Below are 13,687 nucleotides of genomic sequence, written 5' to 3'. Positions count from 1 at the left end.
TCTATGGTTTGTCTTTTCATATGCTTCATGGCATACTTGAAGTACAAAGCTTTTGTTTATTGGTTTGATTTTATTTTTTAAAAATTAATTTTATTTTAAAATTTCCAAAACTCACAACCACACTATATCTACCAAGCAATACTACCCCTTTCCCTGTCTCACTACACCCTGGGAACTCTAATCCACTTCCTGTCTCTACAAATTTGCTATTTCTAGATATTTTACATAAGTGAAATCATATTCCATTTGTCCCTATTTGCCTTGCTTATTTCACTCAGCATGTTTTCAAGGTTCACCCATTTTGCAGCCTGTCTCAGAACTTCATTGTCTTTTACAGTTGAATAATATTCCATTGTGAGCATGTCTCAGGTTTTGTTTACCCATGCATTTGTCAATGGATACTTGAGTTGTTCTGCATTTTAACTATTATGAACAATGTTGCTATGAACATTGTTGTAAAAATATCTGTTTGAGACCTTATTTTCGCATTCTCTGGTATACACCTTGGGGTGGATTTACTGTGTCAAATAATAATTCTATATTGAATTTTTTGACGAATGGCCATACTGCTTTCCACAAAGGCTGCACCGTTTTACATTTCCCCCAACAAGGCACAAGGGTCCCAATTTTCCCACATCCCTCTCCAACACTTGTTATTTTCTGGTTATTTTCAATCACTAATTTAACAACAGCCATCTTTGTGGATATGAAGTAGTATCTCATTGTGGTGTTGATCTGCATTTCCCTAATGACTAATAATGTTGAACATCTTTTCATTATCACCCATTTGCACATCTGCTTTGGAAAAAAACGTCTGTTCAAGCTCCTTTGCCCATTCCTTTTTTTAACATCTTTGTTGTGAAATATAACATACACACAAAAAGGCAATACATTTCAAAGCACATCATAACAAGCAGCTACAGAATGGATTTCAGAGTTTGGTATGGATTACAGTTCCACAATTTTAGGTTTTTTCTTTTAGCTGCTCCAAGACACTGGAGACTGAAAGAAATATCAACATGATGAGTCAGTAATCATATTCATTTGATAAATCCTCTCTTCTCTGTTATAACTACTCTTTCTCCTTTGATTCTTTTCCCAATCTTCAGGGGTATTTGGGCGACGCCCATTCTAACTTTTTCATGTTGGAAAGGAGCATCAACAATATGGGATAGGGAGATGGAACTAGCTGATGTTCTGGAGAGGTTGGGCCCTCTGGGTTTCAGGACTCAGCTGGCCTAGGAACCCATCTGGAGGTGGTAGCCTTCTAGAAAGTAAACGTAGTGTGTGAAACTTTTATAGCATCTCAGATAAAGCCCTAGGTGTTCTTTAGGGCCCATTTCTTAATAGGGTTGTCTTCTTACTGTTGCATTGTAAGTGTTTTTAACTTTATCAATTACTTCTTTTATGAATCGTGCTTATGATGTTCTCCTGTTTGCTTCTACAAGATTTACAGTTCAGCTCTGACATTTAGGTCTATAATCGTCTGTAGTTAATTTTTGCTGAAACCTGAGGTCAGCGTCTGAGTTCCTGTTTTTCTGTCCTTTCTCTGCAGAATTGCCTTGGCATCCCTCTCCACTCTCCAGTGCACATGCATGTTAGGCAGCCAGAAATACTCCTGCCCCGACAAAGATCAAATCCTCAGTCTGGTAAAGTTGTTGGGCCTCCTGTCACTACGTGCGGGTGTCCCGCCAATGGAGAAGGACGCTGGCTGTGCCCTTTGTGCACAGCTCCAGGTCGCGGCCTGCCCTACTTGAAAGAACCTTCCCACCAACCAGGCTGGGAGGGAAAAGGAAGCACGAGAGCAGGCCAAGGCCAGAACAACAGAGTCCGCTGCTCCTTCCTGAAGTTCAGCAGTTTTTCAAGTATAAAAGCTTCTCATATCAGCATATGCCATCAGTCAATGTCCAGAGTCCTAAAATGGCTGTTTTTGTAAGTCTTCACAAGCAGATTTGCTGATTTTCTCACAAGGCCATAGCCGTAAGTCTCTCCTGCAGACAAATGCTTCTGCAACCTCTACCTTTGTGTTAGATTCAGTTGTCAACTTGGCCAGGTGAGCATACCTAGTTTTGTTGCTACAGACATAAGTCAATGGTATGTGAACTTCATCTGTTGCTAATTACATCTGCAGTTGGCTAGGAGGTGTGTCTGCTGCAATGAGTGACGTTTGACTTAACCGGCTGGAGCTTAAATGAGAGAGCGCAAGGTAGCACAGCCTAAGCAGCTCAGCATTCCTCATCCCAGCACTTGCAGCTCAGCCTAGGCCTTTGGAGATGCAGAAAGAAGTCACCCCGGGGAAAGTTGTTGGAACCCAGGGGCCTGGAGAGAAGACCAGCAGAGACCATCCTGTGCCTTCCACGTAAGAAAGAACCTCAGTGGAAAGTTCGCTGCCTTTCCTCTGAAGAACTAACAAAATAAACCCCCTTTTATTAAAAGCCAATCCGTCTCTGGTGTGTTGCATTCTGGCAGCTAGCAAACTAGAACAACCTTGTAAGCTCCTTGAGGGCAGGGAAAAGTTTTCTCTCTTTTCTCAACTACTGTATTCCAAGCTCCTAGAAGAGCCCTGGCAGATAGTAAATGCTCAATAAAATAAATTAAATTTTGATATAAGTAACATGTCTTCAAAGATCCCAAACTCAACAATAGTAATAATTGCAATTTTTACAGAAATAATTGTAGATTCACATGCAGTCTGTTTCAGTTTGCTAAAGCTGCCAGAATGTAGTATACCACAAATGGATTGACTTTTACAAAGGGGATTTATTAGATTATAAATTTGCAGTTCTAAGGCCATGGAAATGTCCAAATTAAGGCATCAAGAAGATGATACCTGGATTGCAGAAAGGCTGCTGGCATCTGGAACACCTCTGTCAGCTGGGAAGGCATGTGACTGGTATTCTCCCAGTTCTTGCTCCAGGTTCACTGCTTTCAGCTTCTGATTCCAATGGCTTTCTCTCTGTGTCCTGCTGGGCTTCTCCTAGTATCTCTGGGGTGTCTCTTTCTCTAAGCATCTATGGGTCCTCACTTAGCTCCTTCAGGGCAAACTCTAGATTTCATCTCTTTGCTTAGCATCTCCCAGAGCATTTTCTGTCTCCAAATATCTATGCTTACTTCAAAATGCCTCCCTTTTAAAGGACTCCAGTAAGTGGATTAAGACCGACCTTGAATGGGTGGGGTCATATCTCCATGGAAACAACCTAATCAAAAGTTCCACTCAACTTGAATGGTCACTTTGGTTGAACACCTAAATACATGGAATCTTGAATAAGGCGTGAGATTTTGTTGGCTTGAACAGGTTAGTTGTGATGCCCCAATAAATCTCAGAGTGATAAGGGCAGTCAATAAAGAAGTATTTGCAAAGTGCCCCTGTGGGGACAGGGAGAAAGGAGGAGATAGTCAACTTCTCTACTTGGAGAATTCCTGGTATTTTCACAAGCAGTGGGGACAACCATCAACAGGCTGAGCCCTTGATCTTGGGGTTCGTCGCTATGAAACTTATTCCTGCAAAGGATAAGCTAAGCCTACTTAAAATTTGGCCTAAGAGTCACCCCCAGAGAAATTCTTTTGTTGCTCAGATGTGGCCTTTCTCTCAGCCAACACAGCAGATGAACTCACTGCCCTCCCTCCTACACAGGATATGGCTCCTAGGAGTGTAAATATCCCTGAGAAAGCCCAGGATAAGCCAGGACTCATCATCAAGGAACTGAGAAAGCCTTCTTGACCAAAATGGGGAAGAGAAAAATGAGACAAAATAAAGTGTCAGTGGCTGAGAGACTTCAGAGTCAAGAGGTTATCCTGGAGGTTATTCCTATGCACTATACAGACATTCCTTTTTAGTTTATGGTATATTGGAGTGGCTGGAGGGAAGTACCTGAAACTGTTGAGCTACGTTCTAGTAGTCTAGATTCTTGAAGACATTTGCATAAAGGTATAACGTTTTCAATGTGACTGTGAGATTGTGAAAACATTGTGTCTGATGCTTCCTATATCCAGGGTATAGACAGATGAGTAAAATATATGGACAATAAATAAATAACAGGGGAGACAAAGGTTAAAATAAATTGGGTAGATGGAAACATTAGTGGTCAATGGAAGGGAGGGGTAAGGTGTATGGTATGTATGAGTTTTTCTTTTAATACTTTTTTTCCTGGAGTGATGCAAATGTTCTAAAAAATGATCATGGTAATGAATATACAACTATGTGTATATTCAATGAATACACAACTATGTGTGTATGATGAAAAAAAAGAAGAAGAATAGATGGAAATTAGAATTTTTCCCTCAGGGCAAATATAATGTTTATTACAGGAAGTTTTGTTTAAATAACTATGACTTTGAACTGAAATGTATTTTATGATTTGTTGCTCTTAATTAAAAAAAAAAAGTCCCACCCAACAACAGGTCTGCCCCTGCAAGACTGGATTAAAAGAACATGGCTCAGGGCAGGCCACAGTGACTCAGCGGCAAGAACGCTTTCCTGCCATGCCAGAGGACCTGGGTTCGATTCCTGGTTTCAACCAGCACACAGTCATAAAAAATAATGCAGAGAGATTCCACTGGTTTCTCCAAAATCATAACGTTTTGCAAATCTATAGTCTAATATGACAAAGATATTGACCTTGTGTGCTGGTTTGAAAGGAAGTGTGCCCCCTAAGAAAAGCCATGTTTTAATATAAGTCCCATTTCATAAGGTAGAATAATCCCTATTCAATACTGTAGATTTGAAACTGTAATGAGATCATCTCCCTAGGTGATGTGATTTAGTCAAGAATGGTTGTGTAACTGGATTAGGGGATGACATGTCTCCACCCATTTGAGTGAATCTTGATTGGTTTATTAGAGTCCTATAAAAGAGGGAATATTTTGGAGATTCAGAGAGATTCAGAGAGAGCAACACTACAAAGCAGAGAGTCCACCAGTCAGCGACCTTTGGAGATGAAGAAGGAAGATGCCTCCCGGGGAGCTTCATGAAATAGGAAGCCAGGAGACAAAGCTAGCAGATGATGCCATATTTGCCATGTGCCCTTCCAGCTGAGAGAGAAGCCCTGACTGCGTTCGCCATGTGCCTTTCCAGATGAGAGAGAAACCCTGAACTTCATCGACCTTCTTGAACCAAGCTGAGAGAGAAGCCCTGACTGCATTCGCCATGTGCCTTTCCAGATGAGAGAGAAACCCTGAACTTCATCGACCTTCTTGAACCAAGGTATCTTTCCCCGGATGCCTTTGATTGGACATTTCTATAGACTTGTTTTAATTGGGACATTTTCTCGGCCTTAGAACTGTAAACTAGCAACTCATTAAATTTCCCTTGTTAAAAGCCATTCCGTTTCTGGTATATTGCATTCTGGCAGCTAGCAAACTAGAACACCTTGATACAATCTTTTTGTCTTGATCAGACTTCCCCAGTCTTGTACTCATGTGTATGTGTGTGTTCAGTGGCATACAATTTCATCATGTGTCGGTTCATGCAATCACCACTAGAGTTGAGATAATAAATAGCTCCGTGCTAAAAAGATCCTATATGTTGATATTTTAGAACCAATCTACTTTCTTCCTACCTCCCACCTCTGTGTTCCTAGACCAAAGCAGCCACAAATCTCTTCTCCATTTCTATCATTTTTTCCACTTCAAAAATATGATATAAATGGAATCATACAGCATATGACTTTTGGGGGGATTGGCTTGTTTCTCAGTAGATTCATCCAAGTCGTGACATGTATCAGTAGTTCATTCCTTCCTATGGCGGACTGTTATTTCATGGTACAGATATACCACAGTTTGTTTAACCATTAACCCATAAAAGACATCTGGTTTGTTTCCAGTTTGGGGCCATTACAAATAAAGCTGCTATGAAAATTTATGTAAGTTTTTTGTCTGAACTTAAGCTTTTTTCTCTGTGATAAATGCCAAGAAGTGCACTTGCTGGATCATACGACAGTTGAATGTGAAGATTATTAAAAACTGCAACATGTTTCCCACATTGGCTCTAATGGACCATTTAAAATTCCCATAAGTGATGTATGAGTGACCCAGTTTCTCTGCATTCGATATTGCTATTATTTTTATTAGCCATTCTGATAGACATGGAGTGATATCTCATATGGTTTTTTATTTATATTTCTCTAATGACTAATGGTGTCGAACATATTCTCATATGCTTATTTGTTATTTGTGCATCCCCTGTGGCGAAACGTTTAGCCCATTTTCTAATTTGATTATTTCTTTCTACTATTGAGTTTTGAAAATTCGTTACATATTCTAGATACTAATCCTTTGTTGGATATGTGGTTTGTAAACTACTTAGCCCCAACTTGTTTTTTCATCCTTTCCATGTGGGCTTCTGCAGAGCAAAAGGTTAAGATTTGAAGAAGGCTAATTCATCATTTTTTCCTTTCATGACTCATGCCTTTTATATTAAGTCTAAGAACTCTTTGCCCAGGCCCAGATCTCAGAAATTGTCCATGTTTCCTCTTTCTAAATGTTTTCTGGTTTTAAGATTTTAAATTTAAGTATGTGAACAGCTATGAGTTAATTTTTTGCATAAAGTGTGAAGTTTAAGTCAAAGTTCATGTCCTTGTCTACAGGTGGCCATTTGTTGAAAAGGCTGGTTTTTCTTCATTGAATTACTTTTGCACCCATTTGTGAAACATCAGTTGTGCATATCTGTGTTGGTCTGTATCTGGGTTTTCTTTTGTGCTGTCCCATTGACCCATGCATCTATCCCTCTACCATTACCACACCAACTTGTTTACTGTAACTATCCTTAGGTCTTAACATTGAGGAGATTGGTCCCTCCCCCTTTACTTTTCTTTGTCAACTTGTTTGAGCTGTTCTAGTCCCCTGGCCTTTCCAAATAAGTTTCAGAATAACTTCGTCCATATCTACAAAAGCCTTTGTGAGATTTTGAGAGGAATTGCATTAAACCTATACACCAATATAGATGTGTATTACTATGGCGAATCTTCCAAACTCCAAAATGACATGTCTCACCATTGATTTAGGTCTTCTTTTATTTTTTTTCTTCAGCATTTTGCAATTTTCAGCATTCAAATCCTATATATGTTTTCTTACATTTACACCTAATATTTATTTTCTTTGGAGAGATTAGAAACGAGGTTGCATTTTTAATTTCTGTTTCCATGTTTATTGTTAGTTTGTAGGAATGCAATTGATTTTTTTATACATCTGTATCATGCGATTTTGCAGAACCCACTTATTTGTTCTAGTTATGCATTTATAGACACCTTAGAATTTTCATGTCATCTGCAAACAGAGACACCTTTATTTCTTCCTTTCTCATACATATGCCTTTTGTTTATTTTACTTGCCTCATGCATTGGCTAGAACTTCCAGAACTATACTGAACAGAAAGGTGAGAATGCACATATTTGCTTTGTGCCTGATCTTAGGGAAAAGTAATTTATCTTTAACTGTTAAGCATGATGTTAGACATTTGCTTTTTGTAAATGTTCTTTACCAGGTTGAGCTAAATACCACCCATTCTTAACTTGCTAAGAAGTGTTGTTTTTTTTTAAATCATGAATGACCATTGGATTTTTGTCGGATTATTTTTTTCTGTCAAATGATAGGTTCATATGACTTTTTTTCTTAGGCTATTGATACAGCAGATTATATTGGTTGTTTTCAGAAAATTGAACCAGTCTTGCATACTAAGAATAAATACCATATCATGATACTATATAATTATTTTTGTACATTGTTGGATTTCGTTTGCTATGATTTCATTAACAGATTTTGCATCTAAGTTTATGAACACTACTAATCTGTAATTTTCATTTTTGATACCGTTGCTGCCTGGTTTTGACCTCAGGATGACACTGTCATCATATAATGAATTGATAAGTGTTCTTTTTGTAGATGGGATTGTGTAAAATTGCTGTGATTTAAAAAAAAAAATGTTTGACAGAATTCTCCAGTACTCCAGTGACATCTTAGGCCTGGTGATTTCTTTAGGAACATTTTACTTATTAATTCAATTTCTTTCATTGCTTTTGAGCTATTCCAATGATCCATTTTTATTTTGGTTGGGTTTTGATAGTTGCTAAGTTACTGAATTTACAAGGGTAAAGTTTTTTATAGTATACTCTTATCTTTTTCATGGTCGCAAGGTCTGTAATGATAGCATTTATTACATTCATGACATTGGTGATTTGTTTCTTCTCTATGTTTTTGTCAGTCTAGTTAGAGGTTTATCAATTTTATCGATGCCGCCCAAGAACCATCCTTTGTTTTATTGATTTTCTCAATTGTTTTCCTAATTTTTATTTCATTAATTTTCATTTTGATATTTCTTATTTACTTCCTTCTATTTGCTTTAAGCTTAAGATGTTCTTCTTCTTCTAATTTCTTGAACTGAGACTTCAGATTGTTGATTTGAAGCCTTTCTTCAACTCCATTGTATCATTTTTTGCAATAAATGTCCCTCTCATTACTGCTTTAGCTGCATCCATATATTTAGTATATTTAGACTTAAAGTGGTAAAATGTTGGTACTAGTAGACTGTGATAAGTCACATATAAATATATGTGTGGCCCACTACAAAAGTTATACAAAATCAAAAACAAAAATATGTGTTTTCAAAAACATTACAGACAAATCAAGATGGAATCCTAAAATATGTTCAAATAACATACAAGAAAGCAAGAAAAGAGAAACAGAATTAAACAAACAGAAAACTTATTTACTAACATAGAATTTACCTTAAATGTAAATGGTCTAAATAAACCAAATAACACAGATTGTCAGAATGGATAAATAACATGACCCAACTGTCTGCTGTTTGCAACAAACTCAGTTCCAACATACTGATACAGACAGGCTGAAAGTAACAGATGGAAAAAGATGTACTACATAAACAATCAAAAGAAAGCAGGAGTGGGTATATTAAATTTTTGTCAGGACAAAGAAAATTACTAGACACAAAGAGAGACATTTCAAAACAATAGATCAATTCAACCGGAAGCATAAATACCTTAAATGTGCACACACCAAACAACAGAACCTCAAAACACATAACACATAACCTGAGAGAGCTGGATGAAGAAATAGACAAATCCACTACTATGGCTGGAGACTTACTCACTCCTTTGTTAGCAACTCACAGAATTACTAGACCTGAAGTCAACGAAGATACAGATGATACAAACAACCAACAGGACCTAATGACATACATGAAACACTTCAACCAACAACAGCAGAATGTATTTTCTCAAGTTCCTAGAAACATTCAACAAGGTAGAGCACATCCTGGGCCACAAAGCAAACCTTGCAGGGGAAGTCACACACCCGCTCATCTTCCAGTGCAAGCCTACCCCAGCTCCTTTTCTATTGTGTGTAGTTGTCTCAGAGTGTTTATACTTTGCAGCCTAAAGGCTACGTTAGGTCTAATGAAAAGGCCTGACCACACCTTAAACCCAACAACGGAGAACAAGCAGACCCAGATGTTTATCAGGCTGGAGCTCTTTGTGGCAGACCCCTCCCTCTGATGGTACAGGTGTCTCTCCCCTCCACTGCAAAGCGGGGTGTACAGAGCTGCCATCCACCATCCCCGATCCAAGCAGTTCAGCCTCCCTGAGAGACCAGTCACGATGGGCTCTCCCATCCCATCTGCTGAAAGTCCCTGTTGGGCCTGAGCCTGTGTTCCACTGACACACTACATAGCGACTCGCTCCACACACCTTAACAAATATAAAAGAACTAAAATCATACACAATGTGTTCTCTGATCATACTAGAATCAAACCAGAAACCAATAATAGAACAGCAGCAGGAGAATCTTTAAATTGGTACAAATTAAGCAACACAATTCTAAGTAATCCATGATCAAAGAGGAAGTCTAAAAGTAAGTAAAAATATACAGAATTGAATGAAAATAATAAAAAAATAAATAAATATCTGTGACTCTGGGCAAGGAAAGGGAGTCTTGGGCCCAGTGGGAAAGGAGAGCCCTTCCTCCAGCTTATATTTTTGGTGGGGTTCCTAGTTGATCTCCTGCGCAGGTAGCATCTGGTTTGCTTGAGGTGGTCAGAGGGACTCCTGTATGACCTGTGGGAGCATGAGTCTACCTGGGGCTTCCTGTTGCTAGGTTGGGGCTCAGGAAACACCAGGATTGAGTCACCTTATCCTGTTGGGTGGAGAGATATAGAATGCTCTGTGGCTTTTGTTCCTCTAGTTCTGGGATCTTAACCCAGTTTGCCTTCTTCTTACCACCTTTCAGAGTCCTTGGGAGGTCTCTTGTGATATTTGCATGGTCTATAGTTACGCTTAGTAAGGAGATGCAGGTGCCATCTTCTCTGGACTGGAGATTCCAAATTCATTCTTTTAAGCATTAGGGGTTTGAATTGTTTCCTATAACTATTATGTTACCCATGAGGTGAGTCTCACCAGCTAAAAGGCTACCATCTTAGTACATATTATATTACTAATACAAGAGTGGTGACAAAGTACAAGTACGCCTTGGTGGAAAAGGCTTAGGAGCATTTGTGATAAACTCCTGTATCCAAATGGCTCAATCCAAATGCTACACACTTCCTAACTTAGACACTGAGAGAACTGCTCTCCAGGAGCATGTACTGAGACATTAATAAATGTGTCACTGAGGCATCAAAGGAATTTGTGCCTCTGGGTTTGATCCTCTCTTATCGCTAGGTACCCTTCTGCCTCCTCCAGCATGCATGCTGGGTCAGCATAAACCACAAGTTCACTGGACCCACTAGAGTGCAGAATCTGAAAGCATGCAAATGCGAGAAGAATATATTTTTAGCCTAATTTGTGGTCTCTTATGCAAACCTTTAGGTAATGATAGGAATGTAGCCAATGTCTTGGTAATATCGAAAAAAAGTAAGATGAGCAAAGAGTTTCATTTTAAAAAAAAGAAACAACATGTTCTTACCTGTTCTGAGGACATTTCACCAAATAATGTTTCACTGTGAAAAGAAAGAAATATAGAAAATAATAAATAAATGCTACGTTGGATAAATGTGCACGAGGAATTACCAAGAAATGCAGGGCCCAGGGGCTGTTCCTATATTGGGACGACAGTAAAGGCTTCGTTACTTCTTTTAAGGTGAGTACAGCAGATCCATAGTCCGGACACCACTATGACCTCGTGTTGTTTGGCCTTTAGGGTCGAGCCAGACCTGAAGACACACAACCCAGACCGCTGACTGCACACTCTAAAGTACTCATTTTTGGCTAGGGTGAGTTGGGTTCTAACCTGAAGGGAAATGGAAATATAAGTCACCCAACTTCTGAACACCGCCTGAGTCATGAGAAGGCTTTCTCTGGGCAAGCTGGGCCACTCTGTCTCCTCTTAGAAGCTCCTCACTGTAAAGTGGGGTTCATGCTCTGGTTAATGCCCTTCCAGAACTAAGAAGAGGCCTTTGAAAGAACAGACTTGGAGCAAGACATCCTTCCACACTAGGCCTCCTGGAGGAAAACCAAATTATTCTAGCTTCAGAGAAAAAACAGGGACACCTTATTCCAACAAGTTCCTCTCATATAAGTAAAGCTGAAGCAGCCTGGGGAATCCTGGGGTTCTGTGGGAGATTGCCCCATCAATGGGCCCAGTGAACTGCACCTCCCTGCATCTATCCACACCCACCACATTCACTCTGGGCTTGTTCTGGCCACTGAGACATTAATAAATGTGTCACTGAGGCATCAAAGGAATTTGTGCCTCTGGGTTTGATCCTCTCTTATCGCTAGGTACCCTTCTGCTACCATGGGAAGAAGCCTCAATCGCCCACTGGAAGATGAGACCACATGGAGCAGACAGAAGTTACTCCAACTGAGGACTCCTGACCAACCAGTCTCCAGCTAACCCACCAGTGGTCTGCAGCCACATGAGTGACTCCAGCTGAGACCAGCAGCACAACTCAGCTGAGCACAGCCCTGACTGCTGACCCATGGAATGGAAGCAGATAAAAGAGCTATTGTTTTAAGTAACTATATTTCTGGTGAATCATCACAGAGAAATAGGTAATAACTGATGCAGGTTCCAAACCAGGATGACAGCATCTCAGGCTTAGACAGGGGCTCTACTGGTTTATCTGTTTAAACCTCTTACTAGTATCTAAGTTTTTTCTGTAATTCCATTTACTGAGCTCCCAGTATGTGCTGGTATCAATGCAACAAAGTAATAACAACTATAGCTAACATTTACTGAATACTTCATGTGCATTTTGCACTACTCTGAGCTTAGTCTATAGATCAGTGGTCTTCCAGCTGGAATATGCGTACCCTCAGGCACTCTAGGGAAGGACAATTTTAAACAAATCAATTTCCAGGTCCTCCCCTTCCATATATATTTTCTCCTCCAATTCACCCTCAGGGAAAGTCCCTCAAGTCTGGCTATACTCCTTTTGCTCCCTTCCCTTCCATAGCACCCTGTCCCACTTAATAAACTCAAAGCACAACTCTCATCCCTCTTGAATGCTACTATAAGACCTGTCTTGGATGTGAAAACCTTTGGGGCACTGTCATGGGTTGAACTGACTCCCCCAAAAGACATGTTCAAGTCCTAACCCACAGTCATGCAAATATGAACTTATTTGTAAATAGAATCTTTAAAGATATAATTAGTAAAGATGAGGATATACTGGATTAAGGGAGGTATGAAGGTTACTTTCATGTGTCAACTTGGCTAGGCTATGGTGTCTAGTTGCTTGGTTAAGAAAACAACATGGATCAGAAAACAGATGGATACTGAAGGACGACAGTGGATTATCACAAACTTAACTAGGTGGTGATTTAAATCATAGTTTCTGTTCTAGATGTAATATCATTACTTGAGCAAATCCATACATCACCTGGTATCTGGTATATAGCTATTGTTCTGGCAAATGCTTACTTCTCAATACCTGTTAGTAAAGACCATCAGAAATAATGTGCTTTCAGCCAGCAATACCAGCAATACACCTACACTGCCCTACTTCAAGGGTATATCAACTCTCCAGCCCCATGTCATAATATAGTCCTCAGAACTTTGATCACCTTTCCCTTCCACAAGACATCACACTTGTCTATTAAATTGATGACATTATGGTGATTGGACCTAATGAGCAACAAGCAGTAAATACTCTAAGGTGGGTGCATGTCAGAGGATGGAAGATAAACCCAACAAAAATTCAGGGGTCTTCCACCTCAGTGAAATTTCTAGGCATATAGTTGTGTGGGACATTTTTGAGATATCCCTTAAAAAATGTAAAGGATGAACTGTTGCGTGTGGTTCCTTCTACATCCACAAAAAGAGGCAAAATGCCTAGTTGGCATCTTTGGATTTTGGAGACAACCTGAAAGTGGACAGGTGCAGCATGGCTGCCCCTTTCTGGGACATCCCTGAAGAACAGTAGTGAGGGGAAATTCGTCCAGTGGGTGAAACTTCAACCAGCGCACTTGGTTGTTCATTTTGATCGGAAGGAGAAATGGCTGGAGGTGCATTTGTATACCAATTCATGGGTTGCAGCCAATAGTTTGGCTCCGTGGTCAGGGACTTAGAAGGAGCACGACTGGAAGACTGGTGACAAAGATGTCTGGGGAAGAGGTATGTGGATAGACCTTTCTGAATGGGCAATGAACATAAAGATATTTGTGTCCTATGTAAATGCTCACCAGAGGGTGATTTCAGTAAGGAGGATTTTAATAATCAAGTGGATAGGATGACCCTT

At 39.7% G+C, this 13,687-nt stretch overlaps 1 protein-coding gene across 2 annotated transcripts in view; it reads right to left on the bottom strand.

Moving 5' to 3' along the window:
* The window catches only part of VSTM4 (V-set and transmembrane domain containing 4), a 110,524-nt gene that overhangs the window by 50,072 nt on the left and 46,765 nt on the right, over positions 1–13,687 (bottom strand). For both annotated transcript variants that reach the window (XM_077124650.1, XM_077124651.1), the window contains one exon: positions 10,912–10,945. In XM_077124650.1, the coding sequence (XP_076980765.1) occupies positions 10,912–10,945 (34 nt within the window). The remainder of the gene's footprint in view (positions 1–10,911; positions 10,946–13,687) is intronic.

Source organism: Tamandua tetradactyla, chromosome 13 (genome assembly GCF_023851605.1).
Source record: "Tamandua tetradactyla isolate mTamTet1 chromosome 13, mTamTet1.pri, whole genome shotgun sequence".
Lineage (NCBI taxonomy): Eukaryota > Metazoa > Chordata > Mammalia > Pilosa > Myrmecophagidae > Tamandua > Tamandua tetradactyla.
Note: the sequence above shows the minus strand (reverse complement) of the source record. Positions and strands in the feature narration are given on the sequence as shown.